Genomic DNA, 21,046 nt, shown 5'->3' with positions numbered 1-21,046 from the left:
CGTGGGACTCCATCCCAGGACCCTGGGATCATGACCTGAGCCAAAGGCAGACGTCCAACTGACTGAGCCACTCAGGCGCCCCTCCTCCTCCTTTCAATAGACCCAGATGAGACCCAGAGGGGAGAGGATGAAGCAGGACACATATAGCGAATCCCCACTCCCACCGGTGGGGTCAGGGCTGGACCAGAGGAGGAGCCTGGGGCTGGAGGCAGGGCTGAGCCTGGGGCTGGAGGCAGGGCTCTGCCTGGGATAGGGTGGGGGTGAAATCCATTCTGTTCAGCAGGTCAGCTCACCTACCTCCTGAAAAGCTGTCAGGGGGGCGAGCCCCACTATGGGGCATGAGTTTGGGAAGATTTCTCTTGGGGGGGGGGGGTGGGCAAAGCCACCAGAACTGAAGGGGGGAGAAAATCCATGGGCTTCTCTGTGAACTTCACTCGGGTCTAAACTCAAAGGTCACCATCTCCAAGAAGCCTTTCCTGACTACCTCATGTATGGCCCCCCAAAAGATAGCTGCCTCCTAATCCCCAGAATGTGGGGATTTGGTCCCTTACGTGGCAAAAGGGACTTTGCTGGGTGATTAAGTTAAGAATCATGAGGATCCTTAATTTAAAGATTAAGGATCCTGTATTAAGTTAACGGACGTCAAGGCGGGTTATCCTGCGTGGTCCGTGGTCCGGGTGGCAAGGGTCAGAGGGAGGGAGAAGGTGATGCGGCAACAGAAGCAGAGGCCAGACTGATACCAGGCCATGCGGTGCGGCGTGCGGGCGGACTCCGGAAGCTGGAAAAGTGGAGGAAGCCGATTCTGCCCTGGAGCCCCCTCCCATCCACTTTATACTTCTCTCCCCTCCACCCTGAGGAAAGAGAATGAGAGAGAGAGAGAACACACGAGCAGAAGGACAGAGAGAGAGGGAAAATTCCAAGCGGGCTCCACGCTGACTGACGCAGGGCTTGATCTCATGACCCTGAGATCATGATCTGAGCTGAGATCAAGAGTCCGACGTCTAACCAACTGAGACACCCAGGTGCCCCCACTTTAGACTCCTGACCTCCCCCAAACCATAGGATAATAAACGTGTGTGGTTTTAGGACAGCGAGCTTGCCATAACCTTGCAGCAGCCACACGAAACTCACACACCACTTCAGGTGCCCCTTCTTTCCCCTGTCCCGACACTGCCCTGCGGCACCACGTGTGTGCGGGAGCTGGTGCACGCATGTGTGCACGGCAGGTAGGTCTGAGCGGGAGCTGGTCTTTGAGTCTCTGGGACTCCAGGTAAACGTGGAGGAGGGTGTCCAGGCTGCTCCTCTGTAGACATGCGTAGCCCGCGGGAGCTGTCTCCAGTCCCCAGGTGCGCGCTAGGGACACAGGAACACCTGTAGCTTTCCGCAGCGCAGCACACGGCGTAAGCGCTCACCGCCGACCTCTGTGTACGCTGCTCCATAAAGGAGTAAACTGCAGGGAATGTCGTGAGCAGCGGCCACGGCGCGTCACGATGGAATTTCTGTGAGCCGCTGCTCGCCTCTAGGGGGCGCAGAACCTCCCCCTAACTCCAAGTCAGCCGATCCCCGGAACCTTTGTCGCCAACCAGCGAGGGTGCAACTCGGAACGGAAGGTGGCCGGATTCAGCTCTTGACAGGCGGGGACTAGGGCCAATGAGAAGGGGAACCTGAGTATGCTCCAACCAATAATAGAGTGGAGGAAGTGACGTTGGCGGAAATACAAGGGACGGTCAGGGAAGTTCGGCAAACACCGAACCTAAGCGTCTTTCTCGAGCTTGTGAGAGCAGGAGGAGGCAAAGATGTCGGAGCGAAAAGTTTTAAACGTAAGTATTTGGTGACTAGCGCTTTCTACCCGGAGCGGGCCCCCTCGGAGCTCCGGCCTCGGTGGATTTCCTGTGCTCTCCTATTGGTACCTTTATCTCTTCTCCAACGGTCTTCCGCGGGGCGGGGCTTTCAGACACCTCCCAATCACCTTCCGTGAGGGGTGGGCCTTCGCGACTTTTGGGGGCGGAGCTTAGGGTGTTTGCTCCATCCCTTGCCTGATTGGATGTGCCGAAGGGAGTTAGCCAGTCACGTCCCTTGGGGGGCGGGTCCGCCTTGGTCGTATTGCCGTTCGCCCCTCCTCCTCCAGGCGCGTGGCTCCGTGAGGCCCCGCCCCCCGGGGGGTCCCGGGGTCGCGCTCCCGGGAGGGCTTCGTCTTTGCTCAGTGCTTCCACTCTGTTGGCAGGGGACCCTCCCAGCCGCCTCGGCTTCTCCCGACTCTATTGGAAAACCGGGACTTTGCTGGGGGGGGGGGCTCTCGAAAGGCTTGAAGCGGCCCCTGAGTTCCGAGTCCTTGTCCGCACTGCCCCGGAGGGGTGTGTGCTCTGTGTTGGGGAGTGAGCTCCCCGGCCTGGGAGTGTGTAAGCCCAGGATGTCAGGCCTAGAGCCCAGGTTTACACGCGCGGGCCGATGCCGCTCCCTGCGGCTCCGCGCTCCGATCTTTGCAACACTTAGGTTAGGGATCCATCCCCGGCGTCTTCACGGTCCAGGGCAGGTGCTAGACCCCGTGTCCACGAAAGTCCTTCAGTCCTGACGATCCAGCTGGGAGCCAGCTGTCCCCATCAGTCCCTAGTGGATCCTGCGCCAGCGCCCGCTGATCAGACTGTGGAGACGAGCGGGTTCTCTCCATTCAGATGAGGACAGCAAGGCCCGGGGAGATGGGGGATAGCGGGGAGTGGAGGACTCGAACTCAGGCCCCTGGCTCTGTAACCCGTGCCCCTGATCACTGGACCACGCTGCTGCCCCCAGAGCCGGGTCCCACTGGGACTCAGTTTCCTCATCTGTGACATGGGCACATCACACTCTGCCTTGAAGAGGCTCTGCAAGGATTCTGTGAGGCAAGAGCTATAAAGTGCTCTGTGTAGCAGCACCCGGCACCTAGTAGGTGCTCAGAACCCAAGCTGCTTTATTTTCTGATTATCCAGTGAAGCTGTTTTCCATGATCCAAACCGGCCTTCCACATAGCTCCCAGCTCAGGCCCCCGTGCGGGAGTAGCTGATACAGCAGGCTCGAGGCTGCCGCCCTTGGAAAGGCTGGTTTGCCGGGTTGGACCTTGGCTGGCGTCCGGGAACTGCAGTTTCAGGATGGTTCCCGTGCTTACGCTCTTTGTACGAATAGCGTGGGTTATGCTGAGCACCGGCCCTCCTCTAGGGGTCTAGAATATTGGAAGCTGCGAGGCAGAGGGGCTAGTGTGACCATCCCTCAGTGAAAGCCCTGGGCTCCCTGTGCGCTTCTCTGGGAGACACCATCTCACATGTGCGGTCATATCTCCTCACTGGGGTAATTAGCACGTCCTGTGTGATTCCATGGGGAGAAGACTCTGGAAGTGTGCCTGGTCTCCCCAGACCCCTTCCCGCACACTTTTTCCCTTTGCTGATGTGTCCCTGTGTCCTTTTGCCGTAGTAAGTGGTAGCCATAAATACGAGTGTATGCTGAATCTTCGGAGCCCTCCCACCAAGCCATCAGACCCCAGGGTGGTCCTGGGGACCTGGGTACAGCTCCCCAGAGCTCCTCCTGCTGCCCCTGGCCGGCTCCCCTGACACTTTCGCTTCCCACAGAAATACTACCCGCCGGACTTTGACCCGTCAAAGATCCCCAAGCTCAAGCTGCCCAAAGATCGGCAGTATGTGGTACGGTTGATGGCTCCCTTCAACATGAGGTGAGTGCCCCCACCCCGTGTGACTCCCCACGTGGCCCCTCCCATGGCACCCCACGTCAGTCATGGCAGACGGACCTGATGCCTGACATCCCCAGAGAGTGGCTCATCCCTGGCACTCAGACCAGGGCTGGTGCCGACTCAGACATCCACCCAGTGAGCGCGGGTCCATGCCAGCCCTCACTTTCCTCACAGGTCAGGATTAACCCCCCTGACTCAGAGCTCCCAGCCAGCGTCTGCCCCGAGATCTTTTTTTTTTTTTTTAAAGATTATATTTATTTATTTGACAGAGATAGAGACAGCCAGCGAGAGAAGGAACACAAGCAGGGGGAGTGGGAGAGGAAGAAGCAGGCTCATAGTGGAGGAGCCTGATGTGGGGCTCGATCCCATAACGTCGGGATCACACCCTGAGCCGAAGGCAGACGCTTAACCGCTGTGCCACCCAGGCGCCTGCCCCGAGATCTTGATCTTTGGTAATAAATGTGAGTGCAGAGATGGGACCCTGTCTACTAATTCACGGCCTCCAGCAACCACACTGCTTCATACCCCAGGACCTTTGCACAGGCTGTTCCTTCTGCCTGGAACATTCTTCCTTCCGCTCTCACCTGGCCAGCTCTTCTTCACCCCTCAGGTCTTGGCTTAACTCTCACCCTCTCAGGGACACCTGGCTGGTTTTTGGTAGCCAGTCGTTGGTAGACCCTCTTGATCTCAGGGTCATGAGTTCAAGTCCCACTTTAGGTGTAGGGATTAATTTTTTTTTTAAATTAGCTTTAAAAATATAAATTTCAAAAAACTTTTTTCAATAAAATCTTTAAAAAAGCCCTCATCCCCTCAGAGAGGCCCTCGTGACCCCCTGTCTGACCCCTTCCATGATTCCCTCTCCCTCACCATCCCCAGATCTTGCCCCTTGTACTGCTTTGCAATTACCATGTTTTGCTGGTTCTGAGCCTCACGCTTTTTCACGTTATAGCTTATTGAAGTCAGATACACCCAATCATCAGACACCTTGTTCTTTGAAACTCGGTGTGTGTTTGCATATGGTTGGCCCATTTCTCTCTCCTTCATTCACTCATTTTTAAAATTCAGCAATCCTTTTGGGCACCTGCGGTGTGCCAGGGCCTAGGCGAGGCAGGGGGGATGCTGTGGGAACGAGACCGGCAGAGCCGCGGTCCAGCAGAGCCCACGGTCTCACGGGGAGTAGCGGTACAACCACGTGCTCAGGCGCGCTCTCGCCAGGTGTATGTGGGACGTGTGAATCGGGCACGAGGGAGAGTGGGCAGGTGGCGAGAAGGGAGGCCGCCCGGTCGGGGTGGTCAGGGACGTGACAGAAGCCATGTCAGCCGAGCCGGGGACTGAGAGGTGAAGGGTGCCATGGCCTTTGTGAACTGTAAGGGGAGAGAGGCCTGGGGGTGGGACCGGGCTGGGGGGATTTGCAGGAACAGTCAGAAGGCGGGCGGGCCAGGCCTGGGGAGCACAGGATGGGAGGGAGGCCAGGGTGGCGGGAGCTCTGCTTTGCTCTATGTGTCTTCCGTCCTGCTGGAACCTTCCCTCGTGGAGGCCAGGATGCCCCACGAGCGCCAGCCAGGCGGCTGGAAGTGTGTGACAGGCGAGTGTCTGCAGGTCTGGGTCGTCTGCGTGCTTCCCCAGAAGGGGACCCCGGGGCCAAGCCCAGGCAGATAGTAAGGAGAGCACACCAGATGGGAATCTGAGGCAGGCTGCCTCCGGAGGGAGGGAGCTCCCCGTCCCAGGACGTATGCCCGCAGCCATCTGCCAGAATGCCAGAGCGTCCCACCGTAGGAACCAGGGTGCCGGGATGGCCTGAGTCCCTCTGTCGTGGCCAGGTGTAAGACGTGCGGGGAGTACATCTACAAGGGCAAGAAGTTCAACGCGCGCAAGGAGACGGTGCAGAACGAGGCCTACCTGGGCCTGCCCATCTTCCGTTTCTACATCAAGTGCACGCGGTGCCTGGCAGAGATCACCTTCAAGGTAGGCGCCCGCCCAGCCGGCCCCCCCTCCCTCCACGGGGCTCCTGTCTCACTCTGTCCCAGGAGACAGACTTGTTCCCGGGAGCGTTATGTACAGAGACCCGGATGTACAATGTCACGGGATTCGGGGAGCAGACCGCGCGGTGACGGGGCGCGCAGCCGGTCACGATCACAACTGTGTTGAGAATTTGGGGAACAGTCGAGGACCTTACGGTCCGTTGGAGTTTCTTTTTACCAAATGCTTTTCCCTTCGGGTATAAAAAAAGTACGTTGAAAGAATTACGTATTTTGGTTACTTTTATTTTAAGATGTATTTATTCGTTTGAGAGAGAGCGAGTGCGTACACGCACCAGCCTGGTGCGGGGCAGAGGGAAAGAGACTCTCAAGCAGACTCCCCGCTGACCGTGAGCCCAGCGTGGGGCTTGGTCTCGCCACGTGGAGATCATGACCCGGACCTCACCCAGAATCAAGAGTCGGACGCTTAACCGACGGCCCCACCCGGGCGCCCCTATTTGGAGTACTTTTAAACAACAGCTTTAGTGAGATGTGATTCACGCGCCACGCAGTCCACCTTTTACGGCGTCTGGTCCGGTGGTGTTTAGTGTATTCACGGTGGGCTAACCTGACCCTGGACCCGATTCCAGGAAATTTCCATCACCCCCAGAATGAGCCCCGTAACCATTAGCAGTGGGTCCCCATCGTGCCCACCTGAACCCCTGCCCTGGGAGCCACCCATCTGCTCTCCGTCCGCGGGCGTGTGCGTTGTGGACGTTTCCCGTGTGGTGCCGTCACCCTGTCCTTGTGCTTGTGTCCTGGTGCGCCTCCGTGTTCCTCCGTGCCGCGGAGTGCGGCGTGACCCATTCCACTTCACACCGATCACGCTCTGGCATGGGAACACACCACGTGTGCACAGCCGTCTGTCCCGGTGGACACATGGGTCATTTCCAGAGAATGATCTTTTTACCTGAATTGAAATGATGTATATGTATTTAGATATTCACAAATACATATGAATTTGTTAAAGACTAGAGGATCTCTGGCAAAATGGTATAAATTGGTCTTTCCGGTGAAGAACTTGGGGCGATTAAGTAGCTAGGGTCACGCACACAGTTCATGGGTCCCCGTGTGCGTGTGTGGTGGAAACAGAGCTCAGACAGAACTGCGGGGCCAGCGCTGGAAATCGGTCTGCTGCTCTCGCTGCCCAGACAGCCCCGTGCCTGGAAACACGCTCAGAAGGCTCTGGCGCGGTTTCCAGGAGATGTGCCCCGCACGCTCGCACGTAGGGATCCCCGTCTTCCTCGCGCTTTCCCTTTTAGCGATGTGCTCCGTACTGGGGAGTACTTGCAGGCACGCGAGAAGCTGCAGGCCCACCTGCCCCTCGCCCGCTTCCCCTCCTGTCCGCAGAGACGCCCGCAGTGCCTCTGTCTCTGTCCCACTGAGAAACTGACGCTGAACGTGACCGTTAACCACGTTCCACACACGGTGTGGGTTTCCGTGTTTTTCCTGACGCCGTCTTTCTGCTCCAGGGTCTCTACCAGGATGCCAGCTTACGTTTCCCCTCTCCATTCTAGAAATACGTGTAGGAGCGTGCTCTGTATGTGCTTAATATGTGATTTATACGTATGAGAAATTGCGAACAGGTGCGCACACGCACGCACACACACGCACACAGGGCAGACAGCGGACAGGAAGACAGGACACATGCAAAGGCCTAGAGACTTGTATTTGCAGTTGTGCGGAAGGTGGGGGGCGGAGGGAGGCAGCGGGCAGGTGCAGAGGGGTCTGAAATTCCATGCTGTGGAGTTCGGCGTTTTGGGAAAGGGGGCAGGAGCACTAGAAAATAGTGTACCAACCAGGCATTAAAACAAGAAAAGGGGGGCGTCTGGGGGGGGGGCAGTCAGTTGAGTGTCTGACTCTTGGTTTCAGCTCAGGTCCTGATCTCGGGGCCGTGAGGTCGAGCCCCGGTCGGGCTCCATGTCGGGCTCCGCACTCAGCGGGGAATCTGCTTGAGATTCTCTCTCTCCTCCTCTCCTCCAGCTCGTGCTCGCTCTCTCAAAAAAATACGTGAATCTTAAAAAAAGGAAAAAAAAAAAAAAAAAAAGATAAGGACAGGCCCGAGCAGGAGCGAGGCCCGAGAACAGGTGGCCCAGGCTGCCGGCTAGCAGAAGCTCTCGATGTGCGGGGACACGGGACTGATGTCCGCCCATTCTCCCCTCCAGACAGACCCCGAAAACACAGACTACAGCATGGAGCATGGGGCCACGCGGAACTTCCAGGCGGAAAAGCTCCTGGAGGAGGAGGAGAAGAGGGTGCAGAAGGAACGGGAGGATGAGGAGCTGAACAACCCCATGAAGGTGAGCCGGGGGCCCGCGAGCACCTCTTCCTGCCTCGGGCCCCTGGGCAGGGCGATGGCGTGGGCGGCAGAGCGTCAAGGTGGCCTAGGAGCCCTGCCTCCCGGTCACACACGCCGCGTAGCCCTGGGAGCGCGCACGCAGGCGTCTCACTCCTGCGGTCAGGTCGTTCGTTGGGTCACGGTCGACCTCAGGAAACGGAGGTGATCCAACAGGCCGGACCGCTCACCCGAGCCCTGCGTCTGGGTCTAGAGGACATTCGCCATGTGAAGGAACAGGCCTGGAGTGGGGACCCACGTGGCAGGGAGCAGTGGGGGGCCCACGTCAACAGCCAGCTAGAAAGTGGGACCTCAGTCCCACAGCCACAAGGAATAGAATTCTGCCAGCCGTCCGAGTGAGGCTGGGCCTCGGATGAGACCACCGGTCCCTGACGTGAGCCCGTGGAAGCCCCGTCAGGGAACCGGCCTCACCGCGCGACTTCCGACCCATGCCAGCCAGGGGACACGGAGATCCCTGTGGTTTTAAGCCATTGAGCTGGTAGCAGAGTGTCATGAAGCCAGAGGAAACAAACAGGAGGCAGAAAGTTGGACTTGAGAATGCAGGGTGCTTCCTGGCTTCCCGGCTACCCCCCAGTTTGCAAAGACGCCCGCGACCATGGCTGTGAAGACTAGAAGTATGGAAGGAAACGTTCTCTTGAATGTTTCCTGGCTGTGTGACCTTGGGCAAGGCCCTTGGCCTCTCTGTGCCTCTGCATCCTGGTGTGTCAGATGGGATTGATGACCTGCCCCAGAGGTTGTGGTGGGAATTGTGAGTTCGTACATGGGAAACTCTTGGGACAGGGCCCGGCACGTAGTTACGCAGCAACGCCTGAGTCCTGATGCTCTGATGGGCCCTCTTCGAACAAATCGTCATCTTCCGCTAGCCAGTTTTGTTGTCTTTCTCGGAAATGTGATGACGTCTGTATTCTTTCCGGTCTCCCCCACCGCACAAAGCCCATCCATCCCTGGGCCCTCCACACCTCTGCCGGCTGTTTTCTGAGCCAGCACATCGGACCTGACTCGGGGTTCTCTGTGGCGTGGGGAGCAGCAGGGAGGGACGCAGGCTCCGCGGAGGCAGCCGTGTCCCCAGAGCCGCCTGTGCGGTGGTGTCCGTTGTGGTCCACCCATGTGGCCACGGGCTTACGGCCTAATGAGTTACCCCAGAACTGCACCTTACCAAACACCCATGTGATCCTCCGGTTTCTGGGGGTCAGGAGGCCCAGGGAGCTGAGCTGGGTGGTTCGGGCCCGGGGGCTCTCAGGAGGCCACAGTCAAGCTGCAGGCTCAGCTGGCCACGTCCCTGCCACGGGGGCCCCTGCACCCCGCATGACATGGTGCCGGCCTCCCCAGGGCCAGCAGTTCAGAGGAGCGGGGAGGAAGCCTTTCAGGACCCACTCTCCGAGTGACACCGTTGTCCCATCACACTCCGCTCGCTCGGAGTGGGTCAGAGTCCAGCCTGCGCTCACAGGAAGGGGAATGAGGCTCTGCTTTTTCAGGGAGGAGCATCAAAGAATTGGGGGACGTGTATTCAAACCCTCGGGACTGCCACTTTCCCCTGTACGCGGTCTCACGGCCCGGGAGCGGCCGACTCGGGCTTCCCACCCACGCCTCGGAGACCTGGGCTGGCCCGGTTCCTCTGCATTGTCGCAGAGATGAAATGAGCTTACGCTTGGCAACGTGTCAGCCCGGGGCTGGCACTGAACAATTGCTCAGATGGTCGCTTTAATCTTTGTTACTATTATTTTTTTTTTTGCGTAAGCTCTGCACCCAACATTGGAGCCGAACTTACGACCCGAAGATCAAGGGTCGCATGCTCCACTAACCGAGCCAGCCAGGCCCCTCATCTTTGTTTGTACTTCTGTTTCATGACAGAGCTGGGCCGGACGTCCAGCCACGGGGCCTCAGGAGACCACTCCCTGTCCCCGAGCCTTGGTGCTCTGAGCTGGGAAATGGGCACAACAGGGGGACCGGGCAGGAGGCCCCTGAGCAGGCACGTGGGTGCAGGTGGGCGTGGGGGCTCCTCCCCGTGTGGGTGCTGCGCCCCCCCACCCCCGCCCCGGCCCCAGCAGCTGCACGGAGGGGCCGCATCCCCGCACACTCAGCCTGGGTCCTGCCTGCCAGGTGCTGGAGAACCGGACCAAGGACTCGAAGCTGGAGATGGAGGTTCTGGAGAACCTGCAGGAGCTCAAGGACCTGAACCAGCGGCAGGCCCACGTGGACTTCGAGGCCATGCTGCGGCAGCACCGGCTGTCGGAGGAGGAGCGCCAGAAGCAGGAGCAGGAGGAGGACGAGCGGGAGACGGCGTGAGTCAGCCGGGTGGGGCCGGGCGGGAGTCCCAGGCGCTCGACCCACCTCACAGCCTTTTCTCAGGCCTCCTCCTGGAACACCCCCCTTCCAGATCTTCTGTGGCTCCCTCAAGTGTCCCCTTCTGCAGGAGGCTTCCCCCCCCACATCTCCCTTTCTCTCCCATGGCGTCTGTGCCGGGGTCACCGGCATCACCCCAGGTTTGATGATTTGCCCAGGCCTGCTGTGTTCACACTCTCTCCCTGGCACTGACACCCTGGAACCTTCCCTCTGCTTCACCCATCTCTCCTGATTCATCGCCTCCCTCCCTCCTCCAGAATCTGAATGCGGGCTTGGTTTGGCTTCTGCGTTCCCAGGGCCTGGAACGGGGTCAGGCACGTAGTAGGTGCCCAGGCGGCACAGCGGTGAGACGACTCTGCGTTTATTGAGCACCTTCTGAGCGCCAGGCGCTGGTTGGCGGTGGTCCTCATCATTATGGCCATCAAGGGGACTGTGGGGCGGGGAGCTCCGGGCTCCAGGTACCCGGCTGGGGTTCCAGCTGAGGGGGCCGGTGCCATTGGCCAGCACTTAACCACACCGCCGTCTGTGCACAGGGAGGATTGAAAGGAGTTTGGGTGCCGCTCCCTGCCCCGCTCACTGCTGTCAGGAAGGGCGACGAGCGGGACAGGGGATCGCAGGCATGTGTGCTGTCCCACAGGGCGTTGGTGGAGGAAGCGCGCAAACGCCGGCTGCTGGAGGACTCGGATTCCGAGGAGGACGTGCCTGCTCCCGCCCCGCCACGGCTGGCCCTCCGGCCCAAGCCCACCGCCATCCTGGATGAGGTGAGTGTGCCTGCACCTGCCGAGTGCTCTCGGGACAGCAGAGAGCGACTCAGGATGGCCAGAGACCCACTGTGCGTCAGCAGGCCCGGCCCCTGCAGGGCTGCAGTCTACCCGCCCCTGCTCAGCTGCTGAGACGAGCAACCCCAAGCTTGGAGACTTAGGAACACAGACTTGTACTTCTCGGTCCGTAACGGCCCTGCAGTGACCACCAGGACTTGCAGGCAGCACTGCTCCCAGCTCGGGGACCCAGGCTTTTTCCAGCTTCTCCATCTGCTCTCTCCTGGAGCATGGTCCCAGCTCTGGGGTCACGGTTTCCAGCCAGGGTGGGGGTGGGAGGGGCACCCGAAGCTCAGAGTCAGACTAGTGAGCCACAGGGGGCCTGGGGGCAAAGGGAGGGAGGGGGATTTTGGGGGTGGACTGCCACCATCCACGGCGGTCAAGGCCATGCTGCTGTGTTAATCCAAGATGGGGCTAAAGCGGGAAAGGATTTATTTTAACTCAGACATACTCGTGGTCTGTGCTGGCTAGATGCAGGCTCGCCTCTGGGTGAGTCCCAGAGTCACAAGGGTTTCAACTGCACGGAGGTTACTTTTCTATTGAAAAGTTGTGCACAGGCCCCCCCCTCCACCGTCGGCATCGGGCCCAGGCAGCTTCCTCCTCCTCCCGGTCCTGCTGTCCTGGGGGGGCTGCCCTCACCGCGCCGCGTGTCAGCGCCACCTTCACATCCTAGCCAGGGGCGAGGGCCGGGCAGGGGACAAGGACGTCCAGGGCCACTGTACCATGGGTCCCACACATCCCGCTGCACAATCCCATGGGTGAGAGCTGAGCCACCTGAGCACATCCTGCCACAAAGGATGATGGGTAATGTAGTCTTTCTGGGGTGCAGCCATGTTCCCATGAGGCTCCTGTGACTGTCAGCAGAGAGACTGGCCCTGGGGGTCGCGCACACTCATTCGTTACTCTCTGACACAAAACCAGGATGGTTTCTTTGAGGATCTGTCCCCTGATGACGGGTCTCACGCTGTCTTTCTTGCATAAACAGCCCCCAGAATTGTCTAAAACTTCCTCTTTTTTCTTTCACGTAGAATGAGATTGGAGCCACTGTGAAAGCAATCTGGGTTTCTTTGGCCCCCCCATCTGTTCCAGGTGTCTTCTTTGCACCCAGTTTGATGAGACTTTTTGTTTCATTTTGCACAAAATAGCTCCATCGAGACCTCCCAAATCCTCACCGTGACATTTGCAGGAGCCCACCCCCTTCCGCGCTCGTGGCGCCTGTGTCCGTGGTTTCATTTAGTGGCTGTGTGCGCAGCTGGCGGACACGGGCTTGGGGAGGGGCTCGCAAGGGCTAGCGCTGGGGGCCACGTGAGTCGGTTCAGAAAGCTGCGGCTGGGATGGCTGGCCTCTCTCCGCACCCCACTGGACCACGTCTGTCCTGGTCAGCGCACAGATGGCTGCGTGCCTGCCGGGTCCCCCTCCCGCGCGCCCCCTGCTCCAGCCGAAACATGCCCTTGCATGTGCCAAGCCCAGTCCCTCCAGGCCCTGGCCTCATACTCCGCCGCCTGGAGCACCGTCCCTCACGTCTCTGCTCATTAACTCCTCCTCGTTCTGCTGTCAGCCCACAGTCCCCTCTCAGAGGAGACCTGTCGTGACCGCCTTATCGACTGGCCGCTGTTGCCACACACTGTCACACCACGCTGATGTCTTTCTTTGTGTTACACCACTTGTCAGGACGGACGTCGTCCTGTTGATCTATTTGCTTGTCCATCCTCCCTCCTCCCTCGGATGGTGGGCCCTGAGAAGGCAGCCCCCTGCCGCTCCAGCTCCTAGCTCAGACAGGAGCTCCCGAATCCAGGGGATTCTGGTTCCTCTGTTTCAACACAAAACTGATAAAAGGGGTCCCTTCCCGTACAGTTGAAGAGCTGGAGGTGGGGCTGAGCCCCTCTCTGCCTTCCCTGCACTAGTCTCCAAGTGGGGGCCTCCATTTTCCCTCATTCCATCAAACTTCGGTAGAGCATCTTCCTGCCAAGAGTTGTTTATGGCACTGTGGACCCAGTCGTGAACAGGACAGGAGCCCCCAGCGTAGATGAGCGGGCCACTTAAGAAGGCAGTGGAGGGCACTGGGGGCATGGACATGCGGCACTCACTTGAGCACTTGAGCTCGAACTCTAAAGAAAGGTTTCCCAGAAGAGCTGATACTTGGGTTGGGTATTGAAGGATGAATAGGAGTTCACCAAATGCCTTAGAGGAAAGGGGGCATTGCAGGTGGAGGGAATGGCGTGGGTAAAGGCACGGAGGGGAGAAGGTGTGGTGTGATTTAGGAAGTGTAAGTGCAGGGGCGCCTGAGTGGCTCAGTCGTTAGGCGTCTGCCTTCGGCTCAGGGCGTGATCCCGGCGTTCTGGGATCGAGCCCCACATCAGGCTTCTCCACTGGGAGCCTGCTTCTTCCTCTCCCGCTCCCCCTGCTGTGTTCCCTCTCTCGCTGGCTGTCTCTCTCTGTCAAATAAATAAAATCTTAAAAAAAAAAAAAAAGGAAGTATAAGTGCAGAGAGGCTGAGGAAGGTGAGATTTGGGCCAGTTCACTCACTTGTGTCCCCCCTTGCCCCCAGGCCCCAAAAGCCAAGAGGAAGGCGGAGAGCTGGGAACGGAGTGTCGGCACGCTTGGCAGCAGGCCCCAGCTGTCGGGCCTGGTCGTGGTGAAGAAAACAGACCTGGGTGGCAGCACCCGACAGGGCCTGGCGTCACCCACCACCCAGGGTAGGTGCCCTGGGGTCCTGGGACTGGAGCACAGCACCTCGGGCGGCCACCAGGTGGCAGCAGCACCCCAGTGCGGCCTTGGGGGGGACCATCAGAGTGGCTGGGGGTGAGTGGGCGGTGTGCCCCCAACCAGGGCTGTGGGGTTGAGGCTGGGTAGGCTAGCTCTTGCCTCTCACCCAGGGCCTGTGCAGAGCAGGAAGGAGGCCGTCCCTGCACCGTGGACGCCCGGCACCTCCTCCCTGAGCCAGCTGGGGGCCTATTCAGACAGCGAGGACAGCAGCGGCAGCAACTGAGACCCCACCCAGGCCCTTCCCCAAGTCAAGGTCCCGCGTCCAGCTTCAGCTGACGGTCGGGGCAGGAGTCCCCAGCATCAACCAGAGCCATGCATGACTGGGCAAACCAGGGAGGCCAGCAAGGGCGTCGGCCGAGGGACTTGGTTTCTCCCCTGTCCCCCCATGTGTTGGCCCTTGGGGTCCTCAGCTCACACTGCCGCCCTCCTTGCCCTCCTTTTGGGGCCGCGGCATCCCTGGAACAGCTCTCGGCTCCCTGTGTGGTACTCCCTTTGACAGCAGAGTTTGGGGCCCGCTGGTGAGAGCACCCACCCCCCGTTAGCTCCGCCCCTTCAGGCCACAAAACCTGCGAACCAATAAAAGGCACCTGCTGTCTGGCCGCCGGGACACCTGTCCCGCCAGCTTCTGAGGAGGGGCCTCAGAAACACACAACGTGGCCAGTCCGGCCTCGGTGTTAGAAGCTGTGAGATGGCAAAGGCTCATTGATTAGTGGAGGTTTGGGGAGAATTTGTTATGTAGCAATAGATCGCCAATATGGCCCCTGGTCATGTGACCAGGAACTCGATTCCAAAGCTCTCGTTCTTTCAAGGTTGCCAGACTTCAACTCTGCTATAATTCTCTCCCACTTGTGGGTTTTCTAGCTGAAGGTCCTGTGCTCCCGCCAGACTCCTTCAGCACCCGACCTCCAGCTCTGCTCTCCTGCCCCTGCCAGGGTCGCCGGCCTCAGGGCCTCAGCCCTCCTCTCTCTCTCTCTCTCTCTCTCTCTCACACACACACATTTGTTTGGCATTTGGTAATGAGGCTTTGTGCTTCTTGCTGGCGGCGTTTGGGAGATGAGAAGCCCCCACTTTGGGGACCCACTTCCTACAATGATTTATGTGCTGCAGTATGACTGGAAGACGCGAACTATCCAGCCAGGCCCCTGGGTCCTCGCAGCTCCCCGGCTGTGAAGACAGGCCCCGGGAGCCCTGGTTCTGAACCGCTGTCGGTGGTGGGCTGCCGCCGGCAAATTGGCCGTGGCGGGGGTATTCGCACTATGGAAGTCGGTGCTCGGGCAAATCGGTGTCCCGTGCCAGAGCCCCCACCGTGGGCACTTCCCAGCACGCCGCTGCCCGCTTTCCCCAGAGTCAAAGTCAGCCTTGCGCGCGGTGCCGGGGACGATCTGCGGCTAGAGGAAGGCATCCACTGAAGCGCTGGTGGAAGAGATGAGGTGGCGTGGGGCCCCCGGGTCACTCTGATTTGTTCTCGCAGACCGGTACCTGAGCGCCTGTCCCTTTAGCCCCCCCCCCTTTGTCACTACTAAAGATTATGAACTCCATTATAAAACACAGATTAGCAAACTATGGTTGGTGGGCCAAAGCTGTCCCACAGCCTATTTTTGTGAATAAAGTTTTATTGGCATAGCAACATGTCCAGTTGTGTGCATATAATGTATGGCTGCCTCGCCGTGCGGTGGCAGAGCCAACAGGTGTACCATCCGGTCTCTGATAGAGAAAGGTTGCTAGCCCCCGCTGGGTCGCCCAGCTCTGCACTTCCTCCTCTGCTCCCCACGGCCTCCAGGGGAAAGTGCCACCCCCCCGCACCCCAACTTCCCAGCTCGCCGTGTGCCCGCGGCTCTGCTACTGGGGTCACCCTGAGGATGGGCGCCAGCTGCGCGTGCCTCAGTGTGGAGCAGGGGCTGAAGTATGCGGGATCCGTTCAGGGAGGAACAGCTAACGGTCGTGAGTCCTTGCCGCTTGCCTGACGGGCATTGAGCGCGTGCGGAGTCACTCGTTTGAGTTTCCCAAAGCAAGTTGCTCGCTCAAAAAAAAATAAAAAATTTTTAAATGTATATATAGAATTTATATACAAAATATATATTAAAATATGTATATAATTTATATATTTAGTATATATCATAAAATTTATATCGCTTATATAATTAATACAATTTATGTATGAAACATTTATTTTATTATTGATTTATTATATATATATATATATATATATTTTTTTTTTTTTTTTTTTTTGAGCACGTACTTTGTGCCCAGACCTGTTTTAGGCGCTGGGGCTGCAACACTGAAGGAAAACATATGACGGTAATAACCTAAAGAAAAAAAACAACAGGCCCCCCTCGTTGTGGTGACGTCATGTTTGGAAGATGGGGGATAAGATCGTGAACGTATCTAAATACAATGATGAGCTATGAAGTGAAGCAAACATACACTGGAGGCAGTGATTGCTCTGAATGAAAACAGGGTGAGGTGGCTGTAAGGGGCGGCGTCACGTGTGTGTCTTGCCCACCGCCCCCAGGATTAGTTACCCCTGTGGAACGAGATCTCTCAGAAGTTCACAGCGGCAGACACGGGAGTCTGGGTGCAGCTTTGCCGGCTTCTCTGCCTCAGGGTTTCGCAGCTGTCCTTGAGACTTGGGCCAGGGCTGTGGTCTCATCTGAAAGCCCATCTGGGGCCGGATCTGCATCCACGCTCGCTTGTGGCTGTTGGCAGCTCCTCACGGGCTCTTAGCCAGAGGCCACCCTCAGTTGCTTGCCTACACGGCCCTCTGACAGGTGGCTTCATAAAGCCAGCAGGACAGGAGTCTGCGAGAAGTGGCATCCTGTCACCTTTGTCATGTCCCCCTGGTTGGAAGCAAGCCACAGGTCAGGACACATTCAAGGCCACCAACAGGTCAGGGTCATTGACAGTCAGCCGAGGGGCTGCCTGCCAGACCCCCCCCCCCGCCACATCAACAGTGAGCTTTGCAAGGGTGGCTGTGTTGATGAGTGTAGCCCCAGCACCTGAGACCTTCCAGGCACTTAGTGGGAACTAAGTGGAACTCACTGGAACTGTCTTAGTCTTATCCCCCAGCAGGCTTTTATGCTTCATTCTCCCACCCTGTGACCTGGGAGCCCTTCTGCTCTTGGCCCAGTTCCCGGTGGGGGTTCCTGGAGGTGAGCGAACGAGCAGAGGGGTAGCGACACGTCAGGGTCTCGTGTGCATGCACATGAAAGCAGATCCACCAGGGCCTCTACCTGCCTGCTCTCCCCTCACCCCCTGGACCCCCTCCGGCTCTCTGGAGCCTGCCCTTCCCCCATCACTGCTGACGGTCCCCCCCTTCCCTGTGCTGCACTCCATGTCTGTCATCCCAGGGAACTGTTAGGCCTCATTCGGAATCTCCTGCATCAGTCCCCCTGGGGGCCACCGCACAGCAGAGGGACTTGGTGGGGGTGGCCTGCCCTCCTGCTAGAGCCCCCTCAGCCTGAGCCTGGCCTTCACAGAGACAGGGGCCGCTGCCCCCTTCCCAAGCTCTAACTGCGTGCCAGGCTTTGCACCAAGCTCCCTCTACACCAAAGCTCACTGCTCACTCCCTCGGGCACATGCCCTGGTACTGCCTGATTTTACAGAGGCAGGAAGCTCCTGGGCCAGGGATTCGGAGTGAGTGAGGGACAGGACCTGGGCTTGCCACCGCAAGGCTCCGAAGCCACACCTTTAATGACCACACTCCACCGCAACTCCTCCAGACAGAGCCTCCAGGGCCGTGCCTCTCCCGTCGGATTGGGCATTCATGACAACAGAGCTATGTCTCCTCCATTAGACTAGGGGCACCTAGAAGCAGGGCCATGTCTCGCATCAGACCAGAAAGCCCTGAAATCAGAGCCATGCCTCCTAATGCAGACTGAATGCTTCAGAGGGTAGAAGCATGTCTCCCCTATCAGACTAGGAGCCTATTAAGGCATATACCTCTCTCCTCCATCAGACTGAGGCTTCTGAGGTCAAGACCATGCCTGTCCCATCAGACTGTGAGTTTTAAAAGGCAAGGGTGTGTCTAGGAGCTTCTCAGGGCAGAGACTGTCTCTCCTATCAGAGTAGGAGCTCCTAGCGCAGGGCTACATCTCTGCCATCAGATTAGGAGTATTTAGGCCATGAGCTGTCCTGGTGCTCCCATCCCCCCTTCAGACTCCATGAGACAAGGGTGAGGGGGCAGAGAAGGTAGGCACCGCCCCCACGCAGGGACCCCACCTGGCTCCTTCTTAAGGTCCCACCCACGTAAAGCATATATTGTGTACGTACTGTGTGCCCTGCAATAGAATATGATTGGGCCACACGAGGAATGAGGCACTCACATGCACGTGGGTGGACCTCGGAAGCCTGATGCTCAGGGAGAGAACCAGCCACAAAAAGCCACATCGTGTGTGATTCCATTTATGTGAAAGGTCCAGAACAGGCCTATCCACAGAGACAGAAAGCGGATTAGAGGTGCCAGGGGCGAGAGAAGTGGACAGAATAGAGAGTGCTGATGGGGCGGGGTTTCTTGTTGGGGTGATGAAAATGTTCTGAAATGAGTGGCGATGGTTGCATGAATTGTAAGAAAGAAGAAAGAGAAAGAAAGAAAGAAGAAAGAAAGAAAGAAAGAAAGAAAGAAAGAAAGAAAGAAAGAAGAAAGAAAGAAAGAAAAAGAAAAGAAAGAAGAAAGAAAAGAAAGGAAGAAAGGAAAGAAGGAAAGAAAGAAAAGAAAGAAAGAAAGAAAGAAAGAAAGAAAGAAAGAAAGAAAGAAAGAAGAGAGAGAGAGAGAGAGAGAAGAAAGAAAGAAAGAAAGAAAGAAAGAAAGAAAGAAAGAAAGAAAGAAAGGAAGGCTCCAAACAACACCCAAAAGCTCAGCAGAGGTTAGCTGTTCCCCCATCTGAGAGATGGAAAACAGCCCAGTCACCACCCCAGGTCGAGAGGGCTGGGATTCCAGACCCTGAGCCGCACCCAGGAGAGGCCCCTGATACACTTCTTCTCAGTCCACGAGGGCTGGGAAGAGGGAGGACGCTCAGCCCAGGGCCCCTGGACCACCCCACCTGCCCGCCTTTGTCCACGCAGGGCCCCCCACCGCTGTGCATCATTGCGCCAAAACCCAAGAGTTCCTGTGGCTCTTTCAAGGGCACACCGCAAGGTTACCAGCCCCCCAGCCTGACTCTCCTCAGCCACCGTCTCCCGCTCCTCGCTCCTCCCGGAACCCCTTGCCAGCTCCTCTCCTTGGGGCGGGGGGGAGCCCCGGGAGCAGTCAGCTCAAAAGCGCAGGAAAGTCAAACGCCGTTTGATTCTGCCTCTGGGGCCTCTAATTGCTATTCCTGACACACGCTGTAATTAGAAGGCCCCTTTCAAATATTTATACCTCAGACGGCTCGTATTTATCCAACAGGGAGAGGGTTCGGATTTGATGAGATCTGTCAACAGCTCATCCCCGAGCCAGGAATTGCCTTGCGGCTGACAGAAAACAGGACAATTACCCGCCGTGCTCCCCAGCAGTCCCCAGGGACGCTGCCTTGTCGCTGATCTGAGAGGGCGGGGTGGAGGGGTGCGAGGAGGTGCTGCAGGGGGAGGACCGAGTTCAACAGGTTCATGTGGGCAACACACCAAAGCCGGGAAGAGGAGTGTGGAAGCCCTGCTGCCGAGAGGGGCTTTGCCTGCTCAGCTCTGGACCTCGTGTCGTCACCTGGAACATGGGGCTACCAGTGGGGCAGGGGCGGAGAAATGCTGATCCCATGAAGACACACTAGTGGGTCTCGAGTGCCACCCCAGCCAGGCCACAGCAGGACGTGCAGGCAGAAATGAGCTGCATGGTGGCTCTGAGCAAGTCCTCCTCCTCTCCATGCCTCAGTTTCCCCATGGGAAAAAATAACTCCCTCTGGCAATCCTTCCTTTGCTCTCTGGGAATTTCCTGTTAGAACCCCTGTTAGAAACCAGGAAAGCAAGGCACAGACAGCATAGCCACGGCCCCGACCCACTGGGGCATTTTCCCAACAGTGTCAGCTCTGACTTCTGTCTGGTCTTCCCTCCCCTCCAAGCAACAGGCACCAGCCCACCCTGGGGGCCATGGAGGGGGGCACCAAGAGAAGGGAATCTGCAGTCCCATTCTTCCCAATCACCCCTCTCTTACTTCAGTATTAGGGGGAGCTGAGCAAGCCCCCTTGGAATGAAAGAAAACCGAGTTTGCCCTGGAATTGGCCAGCACACGTCTTTGCTTCCCTTGCCCCAAACCTCTTAGTGTCCTCGACCCCAGGCAGCTGCACCTGCCAACAGGCAGCCAGGCCAGGCGAGACCCCTCGCGCTTCTGTCCCCCCCCACCCCGCCTCCACCCCCAGAAGCCACAAAGGGACAGATGCTGAGGACACGCCAGGCACAGATACCATCTCTGTTCCCAAGGCCAGCTGCCCCAGCCCCTTCCCCCATGCTGCAATTAGTCCCCTGGGGGGGGGGGTTGCAGAGAAGAGTCCTCTTGGGGAGAGGAGGCCAGACCCCCCTCCCTCCCATTGCCTCCCCACTTCCTTCAGCTGCATCAATATCTGTTTTAGCCAGTGACCTCTGGAACACTCTGCTGATCAGTTGCGCCGCCAGATACTGGTTCAATTTCAACCCTCGACAGTGGTCGCTCTCACCCCCTCTGCTGGTCAGTTTCACCCCCTCTCGCGGTCACATCCAGACCCCCATTTCCCGACCAATTTCCACCTCGCCTTCCTCTCCCCCCTGCTCCCCGCCTCTGCACCTCTCCCTCTCCTGAGCAAGGTCAGCCCTGTCGGTTCCCACCTCCCGCGCTCCTCGCTCGCTCCTGCCAGCCGCGGTCCTCCGGGTCAGTGTCCAGCTGCCGCGGCCTCGGCCCCGCGACTCCCGCCCCGCACCCCCCCTCCCTCGGCGGGCAGCGGCTCCTCTCCCTTCCCAGAACAGCTGAAGGTCTCAGTCACCTCCGAGGGGGGCGCAGGGGTAGCGGAGGGGGGCGGGGGAAGCCGCGGAGGGGGAGGCGGGGAAGCCTTGACGTCGCTGCCTGGGACGCGGCCGGGGGCCGGTAGGG

The 21,046-nt window shown here is 58.4% G+C and overlaps 1 protein-coding gene across 1 annotated transcript; it reads left to right on the top strand.

Annotated features, from left to right (window-relative positions):
* Positions 1-1,709: 1,709 nt before the first annotated feature.
* Positions 1,710-16,043, top strand: YJU2 (YJU2 splicing factor homolog). The gene is made up of 8 exons (XM_045804362.2): positions 1,710-1,820; positions 3,597-3,697; positions 5,536-5,680; positions 7,899-8,033; positions 10,190-10,371; positions 11,070-11,193; positions 13,799-13,946; positions 14,127-16,043. The coding sequence occupies exons 1-8, from the start codon at positions 1,797-1,799 to the stop codon at positions 14,237-14,239; spliced, it is 972 nt and encodes a 323-aa protein (XP_045660318.2). The 5' UTR covers positions 1,710-1,796; the 3' UTR covers positions 14,240-16,043.
* The last annotated feature ends 5,003 nt before the right edge of the window (positions 16,044-21,046 follow it).

This window comes from Ursus americanus, chromosome 14 (assembly GCF_024610735.1).
Source record: "Ursus americanus isolate L20-20 chromosome 14, mUrsAme1.1.p, whole genome shotgun sequence".
In the NCBI taxonomy this organism is placed as follows: Eukaryota; Metazoa; Chordata; class Mammalia; order Carnivora; family Ursidae; genus Ursus; species Ursus americanus.
This window is presented reverse-complemented; position numbering and strand designations above follow the sequence as displayed.

What these genes read in the sequence shown, in the direction of transcription:
- YJU2 (XM_045804362.2), top strand. Translation starts at nt 1,797, where the DNA reads ATGTCGGAGCGAAAAGTTTTAAAC. An exon ending in AGCTGAACAACCCCATGAAG is followed by an intron (nt 8,034 to 10,189) that starts GTGAGCCGGGGG and finishes CCTGCCTGCCAG; the next exon opens with GTGCTGGAGAACCGGACCAA. An exon ending in GGCGTCACCCACCACCCAGG is followed by an intron (nt 13,947 to 14,126) that starts GTAGGTGCCCTG and finishes CCTCTCACCCAG; the next exon opens with GGCCTGTGCAGAGCAGGAAG.